This window comes from Lepus europaeus, chromosome 5 (genome assembly GCF_033115175.1).
Source record: "Lepus europaeus isolate LE1 chromosome 5, mLepTim1.pri, whole genome shotgun sequence".
Classification (NCBI taxonomy): domain Eukaryota; kingdom Metazoa; phylum Chordata; class Mammalia; order Lagomorpha; family Leporidae; genus Lepus; species Lepus europaeus.
The window spans coordinates 20,351,234-20,367,560 of NC_084831.1; the positions used below are offsets into that span (position 1 = coordinate 20,351,234).

Consider the following 16,327-nt stretch of genomic DNA (forward strand, 5'->3'; position numbering starts at 1 on the left):
TAGCCGGACATGCTGTGCTACAATACCTGCCCCATCAGTTTTTACTTTTGTTTTAAGGACTTTTGTTGTTGTTGTTTTTTGTGGAGTATTATTATTAGGCAGAGAAGTCAGAGCTGGGAACTGGGAAATCACAGGGTTATTTTATTTTAAGATTTATTTATTTATTTATTAACTTAAAAGGCAGAGTTACAAAGAGACAGAGGGAGACACAGAGAGAGAGAGGTCTTCTATCCACTTGTTCAACCCCCAAATGGCTGCAACAGCTGGAGCTTGGCCAGTCCAAAGCCAGGAGCCTGGAGCTTCAGCTGGGTCCATTTTGAATTAATTCTTATATATGTTGTGAGGTAGGTATCCAGCTTCATTCTTTTGCATGTGGATATCCAGTTGTCCAAGTCCTTTTGTTGAAATGACTTTTTTTTGTTGGTTTGTTTTTTGGTTTTTTTTTGCTATTGAATTATCTTGGCACTCTTGTCAGAAACCAGTTGATCGTAAATGTATGGTTTATTTATGAACTCTCATCTATTCTGTTGATGTACATAGATGTCTGACTTTATACTAGTACCACATCATTGCCTTTGCAGCAGCATTTTACTAAGTTATAAAATCGGGAAGTGTGAGTCTTCCAACTTTGTTCTTCTTTTTCAAGATTGTTTTGGCTATTCTAGGGCCTTTGCATTTCCATATGCATTTAAAATCTATTGCCACCTGTTTTTATAAATAAACTTCTATTGGAACACAGCTACCCTCATTCATTTATGTATTGTCTATGTCTGCTGTAGAGATCCAGCAGCAGAATCGAGTAGTTCAGACAGACCATATGGCCTGCAAAACCTAAAATATCTGCTATCTGGCCCTTCGTGCTTTGAAACACCAGAGGGCCACTCATCAATTCAGTCATATATTCAGAAAATACTGAATTGTCTTTTATATTCCAGGAATGTCCTAGTCGCAAGGAGATGAATACAGCAGTAAGACCAAACCAGTTCCTGGCTTCATGAATCTTGATACCGTAGCCTATAAGAAACCCTCAGATTCAGGCCTGAGCTCATCCTGTCCGGCCTCTTTGTCACTGCTGTCTTCCATTCTATTGCTGCCGCAGACCCAGACTGTTGCTACCTTGGTGCTGGTTCTCCAGCTGGGAGTGCTTTCCCTTTGGGTCTTTGTGTGACTACTGCTTCTCTGCATTTAGATTTCACCTCAAATATCCCTTCCTCAGAGAGGCTTTCCCTTGCCACTGGCCACCATGTCTAAAGTATGTCCCATTGCTACTTTTTATATGCTTCACAGCAGTCATGCATTTAACTTATCTAACTCCTCATTGCGCTAGACTTCTCTGTCTTGTTTTTTTTTTTTTTTTAGACAGGCAGAGTGGACAGTGAGAGAGAGAAAGGTCTTCCTTTTTCCGTTGGTTCACCCTGCAGTGGCCGCTGCGGCTGGCACACCGCGCTGATCTGAAGCCAGGAGCCGGGTGCTTCTCCTGGTCTCCCATGGGGTGTAGGGCCCAAGCACTTGGGCCATCCTCCACTGCACTTCCGGGCCACAGCAGAGAACTGGCCTGGAAGAGGAGCAACTGGGACAGAATCCAGCGCCCGAACCGGGACTAGAACCCGGTGTGCTGGCACCGCAGGCAGAGGATTAGCCTATTGAGCCGCAGTGCCGGCCTTCTCTGTCTTGTTTACCACAGTATTCTTTTTTTTTTTTTTAAGATTTATTTATTTGTTTGAAAGGCAGAGTTACAGAGAGGCAGAGGCAGAGAAAGAGAGGACTTCCATCTGCTGGGTCACTCCTCATTGGCCACAACAGCTGGAGCTACACCGATCCAAAGCCAGGAGCCAAGAGCTTCTTCTGGGTCTCCCACGCAAGTACAGGGGCCCAAGGGCTTGGGCCATCTTCTACTGCTTTCCCAGGCCATAGCAGAGAACTTGATTGGATGGAGGTGGAGCAGCCAAGACTCAAACCAGTGCTCATGTGTAATGCCAGCACTGCAGGTGGTGGCTTTACCCACTGTGCCACAGCGTCAGCCCCAGCACAGCATCCTTTGCATGTATAAGAATGCCTAGCGCTCTTTCCACCATCTTACCATGCTGCCACAATGGCGTGCATGAACGTCCTGGCTGATGCTCTCAAGAGCATCAACAATGCCGAGAAAAGAGGCAAACACCAGGTGCTTATAAGACCGTGCTCCAAAATCATCATCAGGTTTTGAATTGTGATGATGAAGCATGGTTACATTGGCAAATTTGAAGTCATTGGTGATCATAGAGCTGGGAAGATTGTTGTGAACCTCACTGGCAGGTTAAACAAGTATAGAGTGATCAGCCCCAGATTTGACGTGCAGTTGAAAGATCTAGAAAAATGGCAGAATAATCTACCTCCCACCAGTTTGGTTTCATTGTACTGACAACCTCAGCGGCATCATGGCCCATGAAGAAGCAGGATGAAAACAGACAGGAGGGATGTAACACGCGCATCCAAATAAAAGCTCAATGGACAAACAAAAAAAGAATGCCTAGCATATAGCAAGTGCTCAAATAACAGTTAAAAAGATTAAGTAGGGGGCTGGTGCTGTGGTGTAGCAGGTAAAGGCGCCGCCTGCAGTGCTGGCATCCCATATGGGCACTGGTTCAAGTCCCGGCTGCTCCACTTCCAATCCAGCTGTCTGCCACAGCCTGGGAAAGCAGTAGAAGATGGCCCAAGTGCTTGGGCCCCTGCACTTTCGTGGGAGACCTGGAAGAAGCTCCTGGCTTCGGGTCGGTCCAGCTCTGGCCGTTGCGGCTACTTGGGGAGTGAACCAGTAGATGGAAGACCTCTTTCTCTCTGTGTGCCTCTGTGACTCTGCCTTTCAAATAAAATAAACAAATTTTTAAAAAAATAAAGATTAAGTAGGGGCCTATGATGTGGCATAGCGGACTGAGCCTCCTCCTGCAGTGCCAGCATCCCAGATGGGCACTAGTTCTAGTCCTGCCTGCTCCTCTTCCAATCCAGCTCTCTGCTATGGCCTGAGAAGGCAGTGGAAGATGGCCCAGGTGCTTGGGCCTCTGCCACTCATGTGGGAGACCCGGAAAAAGCAGGTTCCAGGCTTCAGATCTGCCCAGATACAGCCATTGCGGCCATTTGGGGAGTAAACCAGTGGATGGAGGACCTTTCTGTCTCTCCCTCTCTCTGTCTGTCTATAACTGTACATATCAAATAAATAAATAAATGTCTCTAAAAAAAGATTAAGTAATGACAGCCTGGAGGCATAGACAACAGATAAAAACTCAGAAAACATATAGAAGGCATATATGAAACATATAGAAAACATAGTAGAAAGGCAAGGAAGAAAAAAGAAAAGACTCTTCCATGGGTCCAGCATTTTGGCACAGCAAGTTAGGCTGCTGCTTGCAACATCAGCATCCCATATTGGAGTGCCAGTGAGTCTCAGATGCTCTACTTCTGATCCAGCTCCCTGCTAATGCACCTGGGAAGGCAGCAGATAATGGTTCAAGTGCTTGGGCCCCTGCTACCCATGTGAGAGACCAAGGTGGAGTTTCCAGCTCCTGACTTTGGCCTGGCCTAGACCTAGCTGTTAAAACCATTTGTAGAGTGAACAAGGGGATGAAGATCTCTCACTGACGTTCTGCCATTCAAATAAATGAATGAAAAGGGAGGGAGGCAGGGATCTTCTATCCACTGATTCACTCCCCAAATGCCCACAACAGCTAAGGCTAGGCCAGGCCAAAGCCAGGAGTCTGGCCGGCGCCGCGGCTCACTAGGCTAATCTTCTGCCTTGCGGCGCCGGCACACCGGGTTCTAGTCCCGGTCGGGGCACCAGATTCTGTCCCGGTTGCCCCTCTTCCAGGCCAGCTCTCTGCTGTGGCCAGGGAGTGCAGTGAAGGATGGCCCAAGTGCTTGGGCCCTGCACCCCATGGGAGACCAGGAGAAGCACCTGGCTCCTGCCATCGGATCAGCGCGGTGCGCCGGCCGCAGCGTGCCAGCCGCGGCAGCCATTGGAGGGTGAACCAACGGCAAAGGAAGACCTTTCTCTCTGTCTCTCTCTCTCACTGTCCACTCTGCCTGTCAAAAAAAAAAAAAAAAAAAAAAAAAAAAAAAAATCCAGGAGTCTGAAACTCAACCCAGATCTACCATGTAGGTGACAGGGACATGACTACCTGAACCATCCCCTGCTGTCTCCAGAATGCACATTAGCAGGAAGTGGATCTAGAAGCTGAGTCAGGAATCTAACTCAAGCACTCTGGTATAAAATGTAGGTGTCCTAAGTGATACACCAAATGCCTGTCCCCATTTGTTGTACTTTATGGACAATTTCATAGATTTTTCAAGGGTAATTAGGACAGAGCCTAACTCACAGTAAGCTAAATTCCTATAACCATTACTCCTCTAAATAGTAATTCTTAGGCACACTAAAAGTTGAGAAACATTGTATTTTAAAGAAGGAACAAAGATTTAATGGAACTATCTGGATAATTCATTCTGCCTTTAAGATAACTATCATATCATTAAGTTAATAGAATGTAAATGAAGAGCTTTAAACAATTTCCTTTGCCTTTAGGACTTATTCTGTTATAATATCATGCTTGTGTAACCTTAAAACATGCTGATAAATATGTGTAATGTGAAGCTTAAGTGAAATTTCTGAAATATTAGCACCTGGCCTGGAATTTAGTGGGTGCTGTGTTTGTTTTCTGGCATTTAACCTACATCTTGATTGCCTAGACTCATTCACACTGAGTTTTTTTGTTTTGTTTTGTTTTTTAATTAATTAATTAATTTAGGCAGAGATACATAGTAAGAGAGACAGAGTTATAGACAGTGAGAGAGAGACAGAAAAGTCTTCCTTCCGTTGGTTCACTCCCCTAATGGCCGCCACGGCCGGCGCTGTGCTGATCCAAAGCCAGGAGCCAGGTACTTCCTCCTGGTCTCCCATGTGGGTCATCCTCCGCTGCCCTCCTGGGCCACAGCAGAGAGCTGGACTGGAAGAGGAGCAACCGGGACTAGTACCCAGTACCCCAACTGGGACTAGAGGGTGCCGGGCACCGCAGGCAGAAGATTGGCCAAGTGAGCCACGGCGCTGGCCTTTGTTTTTGTTTTTAAAGATTTATTTTTCATTTATTTAAAAGGTAGAGTTACAGAGCGAGGAGACACAGAGAGATCTTCCACCTGCTGGTTAACTCCTCACATGGCCACAATGGCCAGGGCTGGATCAGGCTGAAGCCAGGAGCCTGGAGCTTCTTCTGGGTCTCCCAAGTGGATGCAGAAGCCCAAGTACTTGGGCCATCTTCCACTGCCTTCCTAGGCACATTAGAAGTCAAAGCGCATGATGTCATGAGCTGTTCAGTGGAGCTTCCACAAAAAAATGGCAACTAGAAAGGACAGGAAGCAGAGGGCCAAGTGTTACTAACTTCTTCTAAAAAAAAAGCATGAGAGACCAGCGTTGTGGTGTAGCAGGTTAAGCTTCTGCCTGCAATGCCAGCATCCTATATGGCCACAGTTGGGGACCCGGCTGCTCCACTTCCAATCCAGCTCTCTGCTATGGCCTGGGAAAGCAGTGGAAGATGGCCCAAGTCCTTGGGCCCCTGCACCCACGTGGGAGACCTGGAGGAAGCTCCTAGCTCCTGGCTTCAGATCGGTGCAGCTCCGGCTGTTGCAGCCATCTGGGGAGTGAACCAGTGGATGGAGGACCTCTCTCTCTCTGCCTCCCCTTCTCTCTCTGTATAACTCTGACTTTCAAATAAATAAATCTTTATTTTTTTTTTTTTTTTATTTTTTGACAGGCAGAGTGGACAGTGAGAGAGAGAGAGACAGAGAGAAAGGTCTTCCTTTTTGCCGTTGGTTCACCCTCCAATGGCCGCCGCGGTTGGCGCGCTGCGGCCGGCGCACCGTGCTGATCCGATGGCAGGAGCCAGGTGCTTCTCCTGGTCTCCCATGGGGTGCAGGGCCCAAGCACTTGGGCCATCCTCCACTGCACTCCCTGGCCACAGCAGAGAGCTGGCCTCGAAGAGGGGCAGCCGGGACAGAACCGGCGCCCGACCGGGACTAGAACCCGGTGTGCCGGTGCCACAAGGCGGAGGATTAGCCTAGTGAGCCGCGGCGCCGGCCCAAATAAATAAATCTTTTAAAAAAAAAATCCTTTAAGCTTACTCTTAAACCCTGAAATCTCTGTCTTCTGAGTTTGTTTGGTATCTCTCCTTCCTCTATTATGGTAGAGCTTTGTCTCATATTGCTGGAAACACGGGCCTTTCTATGTTTATCCTATGTTCTATTCCCTCTTCTCCCAGTACTGTATACTTAAATGAGTTATCTGTTTAGTGTTGCTCGAGGTAGTAACTTAATAATTATAGAAATATCCTTTTTGGGCCGGCACCACAGCTCAATAGGCTAATCCTCCGCCTTGCGGCAGCAGCACACTGGGTTCTAGTCCCAGTCGAGGCGCCGGATTCTGTCCCAGTTGCCCCTCTTCCAGGCCAGCTCTCTGCCGTGGCCCAGGAGTGCAGTGGAGGATGGCCCAAGTGCTTGGGCCCTGCACCCCATGGGAGACCAGGATAAGCACCTGGCTCCCAGCTTCGGATCAGCACGGTGCACCGGCCACAGCGTGCCGGCCGCAACAGCCCTTGGAGGGTGAACCAACGGTAAAGGAAGACCTTTCTCTCTCTCTCACTGTCTACTCTGCCTGTCAAAAAAAGATAAAAAAAGAAAGAAAGAAATATCCTTTTTGAAAAACAGATAAGTAGAAAGGAGTCTGGTTGTTCCAGGTGTGCACCTTGTGTAGTATCCTAGCTATTGTGAAAGGCTCACTGATAGTGGGACCTGGAAGGGGCACACATAAGTTGGTAGGAGAGGGCTTCTGAGGACTAGCTCTAAGGGCAGAATCCAGCATTTGCCAAAGTATGCTGGGCACCTTGCATACCTCATTTGTTCTTCACAGAGATCTTGTCAAGTTGATATATTATCATCTCCGTTTACATAATAAAATCTGTGGCTTTGGGAACTTAATTTTTTTGAAAGGCATAAAGAGATTTTCTACACACTGGTTCACTCCCCACATGCACACAAAAGCTAGGGTTGGGCCAGACCAAAGCCAGAAGCCCAGAAATAAATAAAGTCTCTCCATTAGGTGGCAGGGACCCAAGTACTTGAGCCATCACTTGCTGCCTCATTGAGTATGCGTTAGCAGGAAACTGGAGTCAGGAGCTGAACTGGGATTTGAACCCTGGCACTCCAATATGGGATGCAGGCTTCCCAAGTGAAGCCTTAACCAATGCACCAAGCGCTCACCCACTGGGAACCTTAAGTGACTGACTGTCCATGCAGCTAGAAAGGGTCTAGTCAGAGCTGAACCCTGACAGCTCTTTCATGTTACAATTCTGCCTTTCACTCACCAGCCTCACATTCTCAGCTTCCTCTTATGAAATAACAATTTGCACAAAAAGATCTCTAGCCCTTTTTATTGTCCCAGGATAAACACAGATTTGCAGGCTTCCTAGTTACTATGCTTCTTCTTTTTCTATACTTTAGTGTAATGGGTTCCAACTTTTTCCCTGGCAAGAATGACTTTTTTTTTTTTTTTAAGATTTATGTATTTATTTGAAAGTCAGAGTTACACACAGAGAGGAGAGGCAGAGAGAGAGAGAGGTCTTCTATCCGCTGGTCTACTCCCCAAATGGCCGCAACAGCCGGAGCTGAGCCCATCTGAAGCCAGGAGCCTCTTCCAGGCCTCCCATGCAGGTGCAGGGGCCCCAGAACTTGGGCCATTTTCTAGTGCTTTCCCAGGCTGTAGCAGAGAGCGGGATTGGAAGTGTAGCAATGGGACTTGAACCAACGCCCATATGGGATGCTGGCACTGCAGGCCACGGTTTTACCCGTTACACTACAGTGCTGGCCCCAAGAATGACTTTTATTATTTTGATCCTCTAGACCCCACTTTTCGATACATTGTTGCCCTCTAAATTGTATTGATTAATAAGGTTTCCCACTTTAAAACACTGTTCTACACTGAGCTCCCTGAGCAGTATGGGTTACAATGCATATTTTCTCTATTCCCAACCAAATGCAAGAACCATGGTGTTGTGTGTGGTCGGGGCCTCTCGGTCACCTGTAAATGGTCTTCTCCCACTGGGTATTTAAAGCACATCAGTTCACCAAACTCAGAACTATCTTCAGTGTACAGTGCTAAGGGAGAGGTGAATAAGTATAATTTCACCTTTGGAGAAATACTCTGTAGTAATTGATACCTATGAGGAGAACATACTAACATGGAGGAAGCTAATGTTAAAGGAGTATGAAGAGGGGCAGGCACTGTGGCGTAGCGGGTAAAGCCATCGCCTGCAGTGCCGGCATCCCATATGGGGGCCAGTTTGAGTCCTGGCTGCTCTACTTCCACTCCAGCTCTCTGCTGTGGCCTGGGAAAGCAGTAGAAGATGGCCCAAGTGCTTGGGGCCCTGCACCCATGTGGGAGACCTGGAATGAGCTCCTGGTTCCTGGCTTCAGATTGGCATAGCTCCGGCTGTTGCGGCTAACTGGGGAGTAAACCAGCGGATGGAAGACCTTTCTCTCTGCCTTTCCTTCTCTCTCTCTATAACTCTCTGACTTTCAATTAAATAAATAAATCTTAAAAAAAAAAATTTAAAAAAAGGAGTATGAAGAGCAGGAGAAAACAGCTTCCACCAGCTGCAGAAAGGCGAATGTGACTGACTCCGTGTCTTCCTGAACTCAAAGTGCTGGCACAGAGCAGGCTCTAAGACCTAAGAGAGACTTGCTCCAAATAATTAAAAGGTAGTGAGGCATCACGGGTAAAACTCAAGCTCTGGTATCTGCCAAACATGGGCTAACAGTCTGGCTATGCATTAACTTTTTCTTCTGAAAAGTGAGAAAAGTTATGTTGCCCCATGACAGCATAGTTGTAAAGCACGTGTGGCGGCGCCGTGCTGGTGCAGGTGCACAGTGAGATGGGGCGTGGTGTGCACTGGCTGCTACTATTGCTGTTGTGAAGACTCATTTTCTTTCTTTGGTCATTGTTGTACAATTTATATAAAAATCAGTACCTGGGTCTTAACTATTGATTTAGATGAGTTTTGACAATTGTAAAACTAGCACTCACAACAAGTAGCAAATATTTCCACCTTAGAATGTTCTCATTGTACCCTGTTCCAGTTATCCCTCCTCCTTTGAAGCATCCACTTGCTGGCTTCTGTCTTCATAGATTTATTGTGTCTGCTCCTTGTATTTCATGTAAATGAAATGGTATGGTAAGTATTCTTTTGTGTCTGTCTTTTGCTTGACTAATGTTTTTTGAGTTTCACCTGTGTTTTTGTATATTATCCATATTGTTGTGTGTATCTATAATTACTTTCTTTTTTTGCTGAGTCTTTTCCAGTGAGTAAATATACCACAGTCTCCTGTCCAGCCACGGGATTTTAAAAATAAAATGGTTTTGAATGCTCTTATACCAGTCTTTATGCATATAAATATGTTTATTTCTGGCAAGTAAAAATATCTAGGATGGAATAGCTGGGTCAGAGGGTAGATAGAGCCTTAACTTTATAGGAAATTGCCAAACAGCAGTTCTCTAATGTGATAGTAGCAATGGAATCTTTTTTTTTTTTAAATAAAGATTTATTTATTTATTTGAAAGTCAGAGTTACAGAGAGGGAGAGACAGAGAGAGAGAGAGATCTTCCATCCGCTGGTTCACTCTCCAAACGGCCTCAATGGCCATAGTTGAACCATGCAAGAGCCAGAAGCTTCTTCTAGGTCTCCCATGTGGGTGCAGGGGCCCAAACACTTGGACCATGTGCTGCTGCTTTCCCGGGAATATTAGCAAGGAGCTGGATCAGAAGTGGAGCAACTGGGACTCGAACTGATGCACATGTGGGATGCCAGTGCCACAAACAATGGCTTTACCCACTATGCCACAGTGTCACCCCCAGCAATGAATTATTTTTAAAGATTTATTTATTTATTTGAAAGACAGAGAAGGAGAGGCAGAGAGAGAGAGATCGATCGATCGATCTTCCATCCACTGGTTCACTCCCCATATAGCTGCAACAGCTGGAGCTGCACCAATCTAATGCCAGGAGCTAGGAGCTTCCTCCAGGTCTCCCACGTGGGTGCAGGGGCCCAAAGACTTGGGCCACCCTCCACTGCCCTCCCAGGCACATTAGCAGGGAGCTGGACAGGAAGTGGAGCAGCCGGGACTCAAACCAGTGCCCACGTGGGATGCCGGCACTGCAGGTGTCCGCTACACCACAGCACTGGCCCCAGTAATGCAATCTTTTAAAAATATTATTAAATTTTATTTTTTCTTAAAGGCAGAGAGACTAGGGAGAGATCTTTCATCTCTGATTCACTCCTCAAATGCCTGCAAAGGCAAGGATAAGCCAGGATGAAATTAGGAGCCCAGAACTTCATCCAAGTCTCCTACATGGGTGACAGGAACCCAGATACATGGGCTGTCACCTGCTGCCCCCCATCCCTAGGATATGCATTAGTAGGAAGCTTGAATCAGAAGTGGCGCCAAGATGCAAACCCATGCACTCCAGTCTGGGATGCAGTTGTCCTAAGTGCTGTTTTGACTGCTTCACCAAATGCCCATCCCCCAAAAAAAATTTTTTTTAATTTTTTTAAAGATGTACTTACTGAGGTCAGCACTGTGTCTGTACTAGGTTAAGCTTCTCCCTACAGCACTGCCATCCCATATGGGCACTGGTTCAAGTCCCAGGTGCTCCTCTTCTAATCCAGCTCCCTGCTAATAGCCTGGGAAAGCAGTAGAAGATGGCCCAAGTCCTTGGGCCCCTGCACCCACATGGCAGACCCAGAAGAAGCTCCTGGCTCCTGGCTCCTGGCTCTGGATTGGCGAAGCTCTGGCCATTGTGGCCATTTGGGGAGTGAACCAGTGGATGGAAGACCTCCCTCTGTAACTCTGCCTCTCAAATAAATTTAAAAAAAAAAAAAGTTTTTTATTTATTTGAGAAGCAAAGTTACAGAAAGAGAGAGAGGAGAGACAGAGAGAGAAATCTTCTGTCTGCTGGTTCACTCTCCAAATGGCTACGATAGCCTAGGCTGTGCCAGGTCAAAGCCAGGAGCCAGGAGCTTCTTCCGGGTCTCCCATGTGGGTGCAGGGGCCCAAGCACTTAGACCATCTTCCACTGCTTTCCCACGTGCATTAGCAGGGAGCTGGATTGGAAACAGAGCAGCTGGGACTTGAACTAGCACCCATATGGATGCTGGCACTGCAAACGGCAGCTTAACCCGCTGCACCACAGTGCCAACCCCCTGAAATCTCTCTAATATAGGCAGGAGTAAGCATGGTATTTGAGGTAGTACAGCACAGCCACATAAATTCTCTGGACTCATTGACTGGCCATCACCTGGGTTCTCACATTTGCAATTTGTGTGCCCTTGGAGAGGTTATTTAATATTGCTAAGATTTGGGCTCACCTTAAAAAGGGAGTAATAATGGGATCATGTATATAAAGATCTAGTACTGTAGCTAGCAATGTCCTACCAAGGTGGGGACAGTAGTACAGGTTGTGAGGGGGTGCATAGTGTCCAGGATATTTAAAAGCAGGGGGCTGGTATTGTAGCATAGAGGGTAAAGCTACTGCCTGTAACAACAGCATCCCATTTGGGTGCCAGTTCATATCCTGGCTGTTCCACTTCCAATCCAACTCCCTGCTAATGATCTGGGAAAGGCAGTGGAAGATGGCACAAGTGTTTGTGCCCTTGCCACCCATGCGGAAGACTGGATTAATCTGATTTCTGCTTAGCCTAGTGCTGGTCATTGAGACCATCTCGGGAGTGAACCAGCTAATGAAAGATTCTGTCTCTGTCTCTCCCCCTTCCCTCTCCCTTTCTCTCTGCAGCTCTGTCTTTCAAAATAAATAAAATCTTAAATTTAAAAAAGAAAGAAATTTAAAAGCAGCAATAAAGCCAACTGAAAGTCCATTCTCTTTTTTTTTATTTATTTTTTTATTTTTTTATTTTTTGACAGGCAGAGTGGACAGTGAGAGAGAGAGAGAGACAGAGAGAAAGGTCTTCCTTTTTGCCGTTGGTTCACCCTCCAGTGGCCGCCGCGGCCAGCGCACTGCAGCCGGTGCACCGCGCTGATCCGATGGCAGAAGCCAGGTGCTTATCCTGGTCTCCCATGAGGTGCAGGGCCCAAGGACTTGGGCCATCCTCCACTGCACTCCCTGGCCACAGCAGAGAGCTGGCCTGGAAGAGGGGCAACCAGGACAGAATCGGTGCCCCGACCGGGACTAGAACCCTGTGTGCCGGCGCTGCAAGGCGGAGGATTAGCCTATTGAGCTGCGGCACCGGCCCCATTGGCTTTTATTATGATTATGCTCCTACAATTCTAAGCAGTGTTAGTAATAAAATACTTCTTCCTGCCTCCTCCTCCTATGTACTGTGCTACCTAGCAAGGACTAGAGACTTATAATAAATAGTGATTATGCTCAGTATTTTTAATAAGGTTAAGTAGGAACTGAGAGTTCTTATAATTTGGAACACAGGTGAGCTTTGGACCTTTTATTGTGGGCTCTTTCCCTGCAACAATTCCCATTTCCTCCCCTCCCCGGGTGCTAAGCTCACCCTAAGTAGAAACATTTTCATCTCTAACAGTTCTCTCCACTTGATCCCCCTTCTTTGTTAACCCACTCTTTACCTTTGATGTCACCAGCATGTTCTCTTCCATTTAATGCTTCCACAGATTTCAGAGTGTACCTATAGCCAATCCAGACTTCATGGTCGAACCCAAAAATAAATCCTCTTAAACACTGTGTTCATTGTCAAGTATGCTATCAAATGTGTATTCTAACTTGTTAGTAAGCATCATATTAATATTTCTATAATAGTCATTTTGTCTTTGTAGAGCTCCAGACCTTCTTTCTTTACTTTCTCCAATTAACTTGTGTTTCAGCTATTTTTTACCAGGCAAATATGAATGGTAAGTGTCGTATTTGTCCACTGTGACCCGTGTCTTCTGCACTTCTGAGGACGAGTACCGTTACTCAGATGTCACTTGAGAGTGAGCTGTGGAGTTCAGACTTTGCATCCTGTCACTGTTAACTGTGCCACCTTAGGCAAGTTACCTAACCTCTCTGAGTGTTGTTTTTCTTGTTTGTGAAGTGAGTAATGATACCTCTTTCTCAGATGAGATAATGGACATCTAAGTGTATAACAAATGACCACAAACTAGCTTCAAACAGCACAAAAGTATTATCTTAGTGTTCTGTAGACTGGAGGTTTGACACAGGTCTCACCAGGCTGCACTCAGGTTGTTGGCAGAACCGTGTTCTTTCCAGAGGCTGTAGAGTGGAACCCTTTCCTTGCTGTTCCCAGCTTCCAAAGCCCACAGCATTTCTTGGCTTCAGTCCCTTTCACAACCTCACCTCTTTAATTCTCTGCAGCCAGAAAGGTTTTCCAATTAAGGATAATCAAGGATAATCTCACGCTCTCGAGTTCCTTAACCTTAATCATACCTGCAAGGGCCCTCAGCCACCTAAAATAACATATTCCCAGGTTTCAGAGGATTAGGACACGAACATCTGTAGGAGGCCGTTGATGGCTGTAAGTGCTGATCTTAGCACTGTGCCTAGACTTTTGCAAGCCTCAGAGAGTCATTGTCACTCTCGGTGAGAGTCCAAGCTGATGCTGTGACACCCCCTGCAGGCACCAGTCTCCGGTGGGAAAATGAGAGGCCTAAAGACAGAAGTGAGTCTGACTCAGAAAGAGTGCCTAGAAACCTATGTGTGGTTTCAACCGAGGGTCATGGGAGGTGAGAGGCCTCCGTCAGCAGGTGGCCCAGTGGACTTGAAATGCACGTCCATAATGTATTTACGTTGAGAACCCAGATGAGAACCTCTACAGGGCAAGGGGTAAGAGGGGAAAAGGTGGACGAAAGGTCTTTTATTACTTGGCGGTTGGGAGATTAGGTTTGTTCAGGTTTCTCAATTCTTCCCACTGAACTCTTATGCTTATTTAGGCAGCAGATACCAGTCAGGCCCTATACCTGGCCTTGCAGATGCAGCAAACATAATCCACAGAGCCTGCTTGTTCAGGGCTCGGTCTGGGGGAAGCAAGCAGCCACGCTGACACAGAGCCTTAGAGCCGGGCGACAGCAGAGCCTGCAGGAGGATACCCCTTCCTCCCCGATTAGCAGTCCTGAAGGAGTCCCTGTAGATTGCGACCTCAGGTTGCTTTGGGGCACGGCTGAAGCCCATCTCAAATTGTCTTAAATACTATTGAATGGATTGGCTCACTTAACTAGAAGTGCAGGAGTGGGTAGTGTCAGGATTGGTCAGACTCCATTATCCCATGATTCCCTGGCCTGCTCTCCTGTGTGTTGGTTTCACCTTCCTGCTGGCAGCCTTCATGGTTTCAAAGTGTATGCAGCAATTCCAACTGTCATGTCTAGACCCAGCATCCAGAGGAAGATGGGCATCTCTTCCATAGACTGAGACTAGAATGAGAACTTCTAGAAGCTCCCAGCAATTGCCCCTGCTTGTTTATGGTCCTGTCCCTGTGGCCAAGTGAGAGCCACATCCTATTCAGTTTAGGCCCAAGTTCCTGAACCTATCACTGAGGCAAGGATAATGGGTTTATGTTTCCTGAAATACATGGTCTGATTTGTGGTGGGGACATAATTAGGACGGAGGGAGGTGGAAAGAACAGGATGTAGGAATGCCTAGTGACTTAGTCTCTCCTTCTGTGTAAGTTTGCGTTCTCACAGCTCTAGGTTTGCCATGACTTACCTCTATTGCTTTCACTTCACCAGCTGCTGTGAACTGCCTCAGTTTCTCCATGTTTCTCAATCTCCACCAACTTAAAGTGAGCCCCAAGGACTGGGGACTTTATTTGCAAGCTGCTGTAACCCTAGTATCTGAGCAGTGCCTGGCATGCAGTAGGGGCTCTAAACACACATGCTGAATGAATGAGAGAGGAGCCTCTCAGGTGACTGGCTGCCTGTGGGTCAGCTACTCCCCTGAGCAGATTTTCTGTGGCTAAAGGGATGTCCCTTGAAGGGATTGTTGACATATAAGAGTTTTTGTTTTTCTTTTTAAGATTTACTTTGTTTGAAAGGCAGAGTAACTTAAAGACAGAGATCTTCCATTAAGTGGTTTATTCCCCAAATGCCCCAATTCCTGGGGCTGGGCAGGAGCCTGAAACTCCATCTAGGTCTCCACACAGGTGGCAGGGACTCAAGTAACTGGGCCATCATGTGCTGCTTTCCCAGGCACACTAGCGGGAAGCATGATCAGAAGCAGAACAGCTGGCACTCAACCTAGTGTCCCTGTGGGATGCTGGTGTTCATGTGTGATGCTGGCTTTGACATATAAGGATATTTTAAAAGCTTCATGATAAATGAAATTAAAATAAACACACATTTTCCTTGCACTTTTAAAAATATATATTTATTTATCTAAGAGGCAGAGCTACAAGCAGAGAGACACACTCACAAAGAGAGACCTGCCATCTGTTGGTTCACTTCCCAAATGACCACAGTAACCAGGACTGAGCCAGGCCAAGGCCATGAACCTGGAATTCCATCCAGGTCTCCCGTGTGATGGCAAGGGCCCAAGCCCTCAGCCATCTTCCACTGCTTTCCCAGGCACATTAGCAGGGAGCTGGATCAGAAACAGAGCAGCTGGGACTCCAACTGGCACTTATATGCCAGCCTCACCCACTGTGCCAATGCTGGCACCTTCCATACACTTTTGTATCAGGTGATATTTTGACTATGAAAGTACTTTGCAGGTTGTAAGGTGCCAGTTTAAGTTAGTTCTAACCACTCACATGCCCTTGGAAAACGCTAAAGAGAAAAGCCAATTTACTTACTCAGTTCAAATTCCTGGTGTTGAGTTTCCCATGACAACCTCTAACCAACTCTCTTCTTGTCTCCCTCCATTTGCTCCCCTAGGGTCACTCAGGGTGTGTCAACTGTCTGGAGTGGAATGAGAAAGGAGAGTGAGTATTTGCTGGGAGACCTAGAGTGTGCTGGAGAAGGGGTCCTTTCTCTCAGCAGGTCTTTTTTTTTTTTTTTAAAGTTTTATTTATTTATTTGAAAGGAAGCATTACAGAGAGAGAGAAGGTAATATATATAGAAAGATCTTCCATCCACTGGTTCACTCCCCAAATGGCCACAACAGCAGGGGCTATGCCAGGCTAAAGCCAGGAGCTTCTTCCTGGCCTCCCATGTGGATGCAGGGGCTCAAGCACTTGGGCCGTCTTCCGCTGCTTTCCCAGGTGCATTAGCAGAGAGCTAAATTGGAAGTGGAGCGGCCAGGACTTGAACTGGCATCCTATGGGATGCCGGCACCGCAGGCTATGTC

At 46.8% G+C, this 16,327-nt stretch overlaps 1 protein-coding gene across 2 annotated transcripts in view; it reads left to right on the forward strand.

The window, feature by feature from the left end:
• Positions 1 to 16,327, forward strand: part of WDTC1 (WD and tetratricopeptide repeats 1) — a 69,979-nt gene that overhangs the window by 35,214 nt on the left and 18,438 nt on the right. For both annotated transcript variants that reach the window (XM_062190724.1, XM_062190726.1), the window contains exon 4: positions 15,916 to 15,962. In XM_062190724.1, the coding sequence (XP_062046708.1) occupies positions 15,916 to 15,962 (47 nt within the window). The remainder of the gene's footprint in view (positions 1 to 15,915; positions 15,963 to 16,327) is intronic.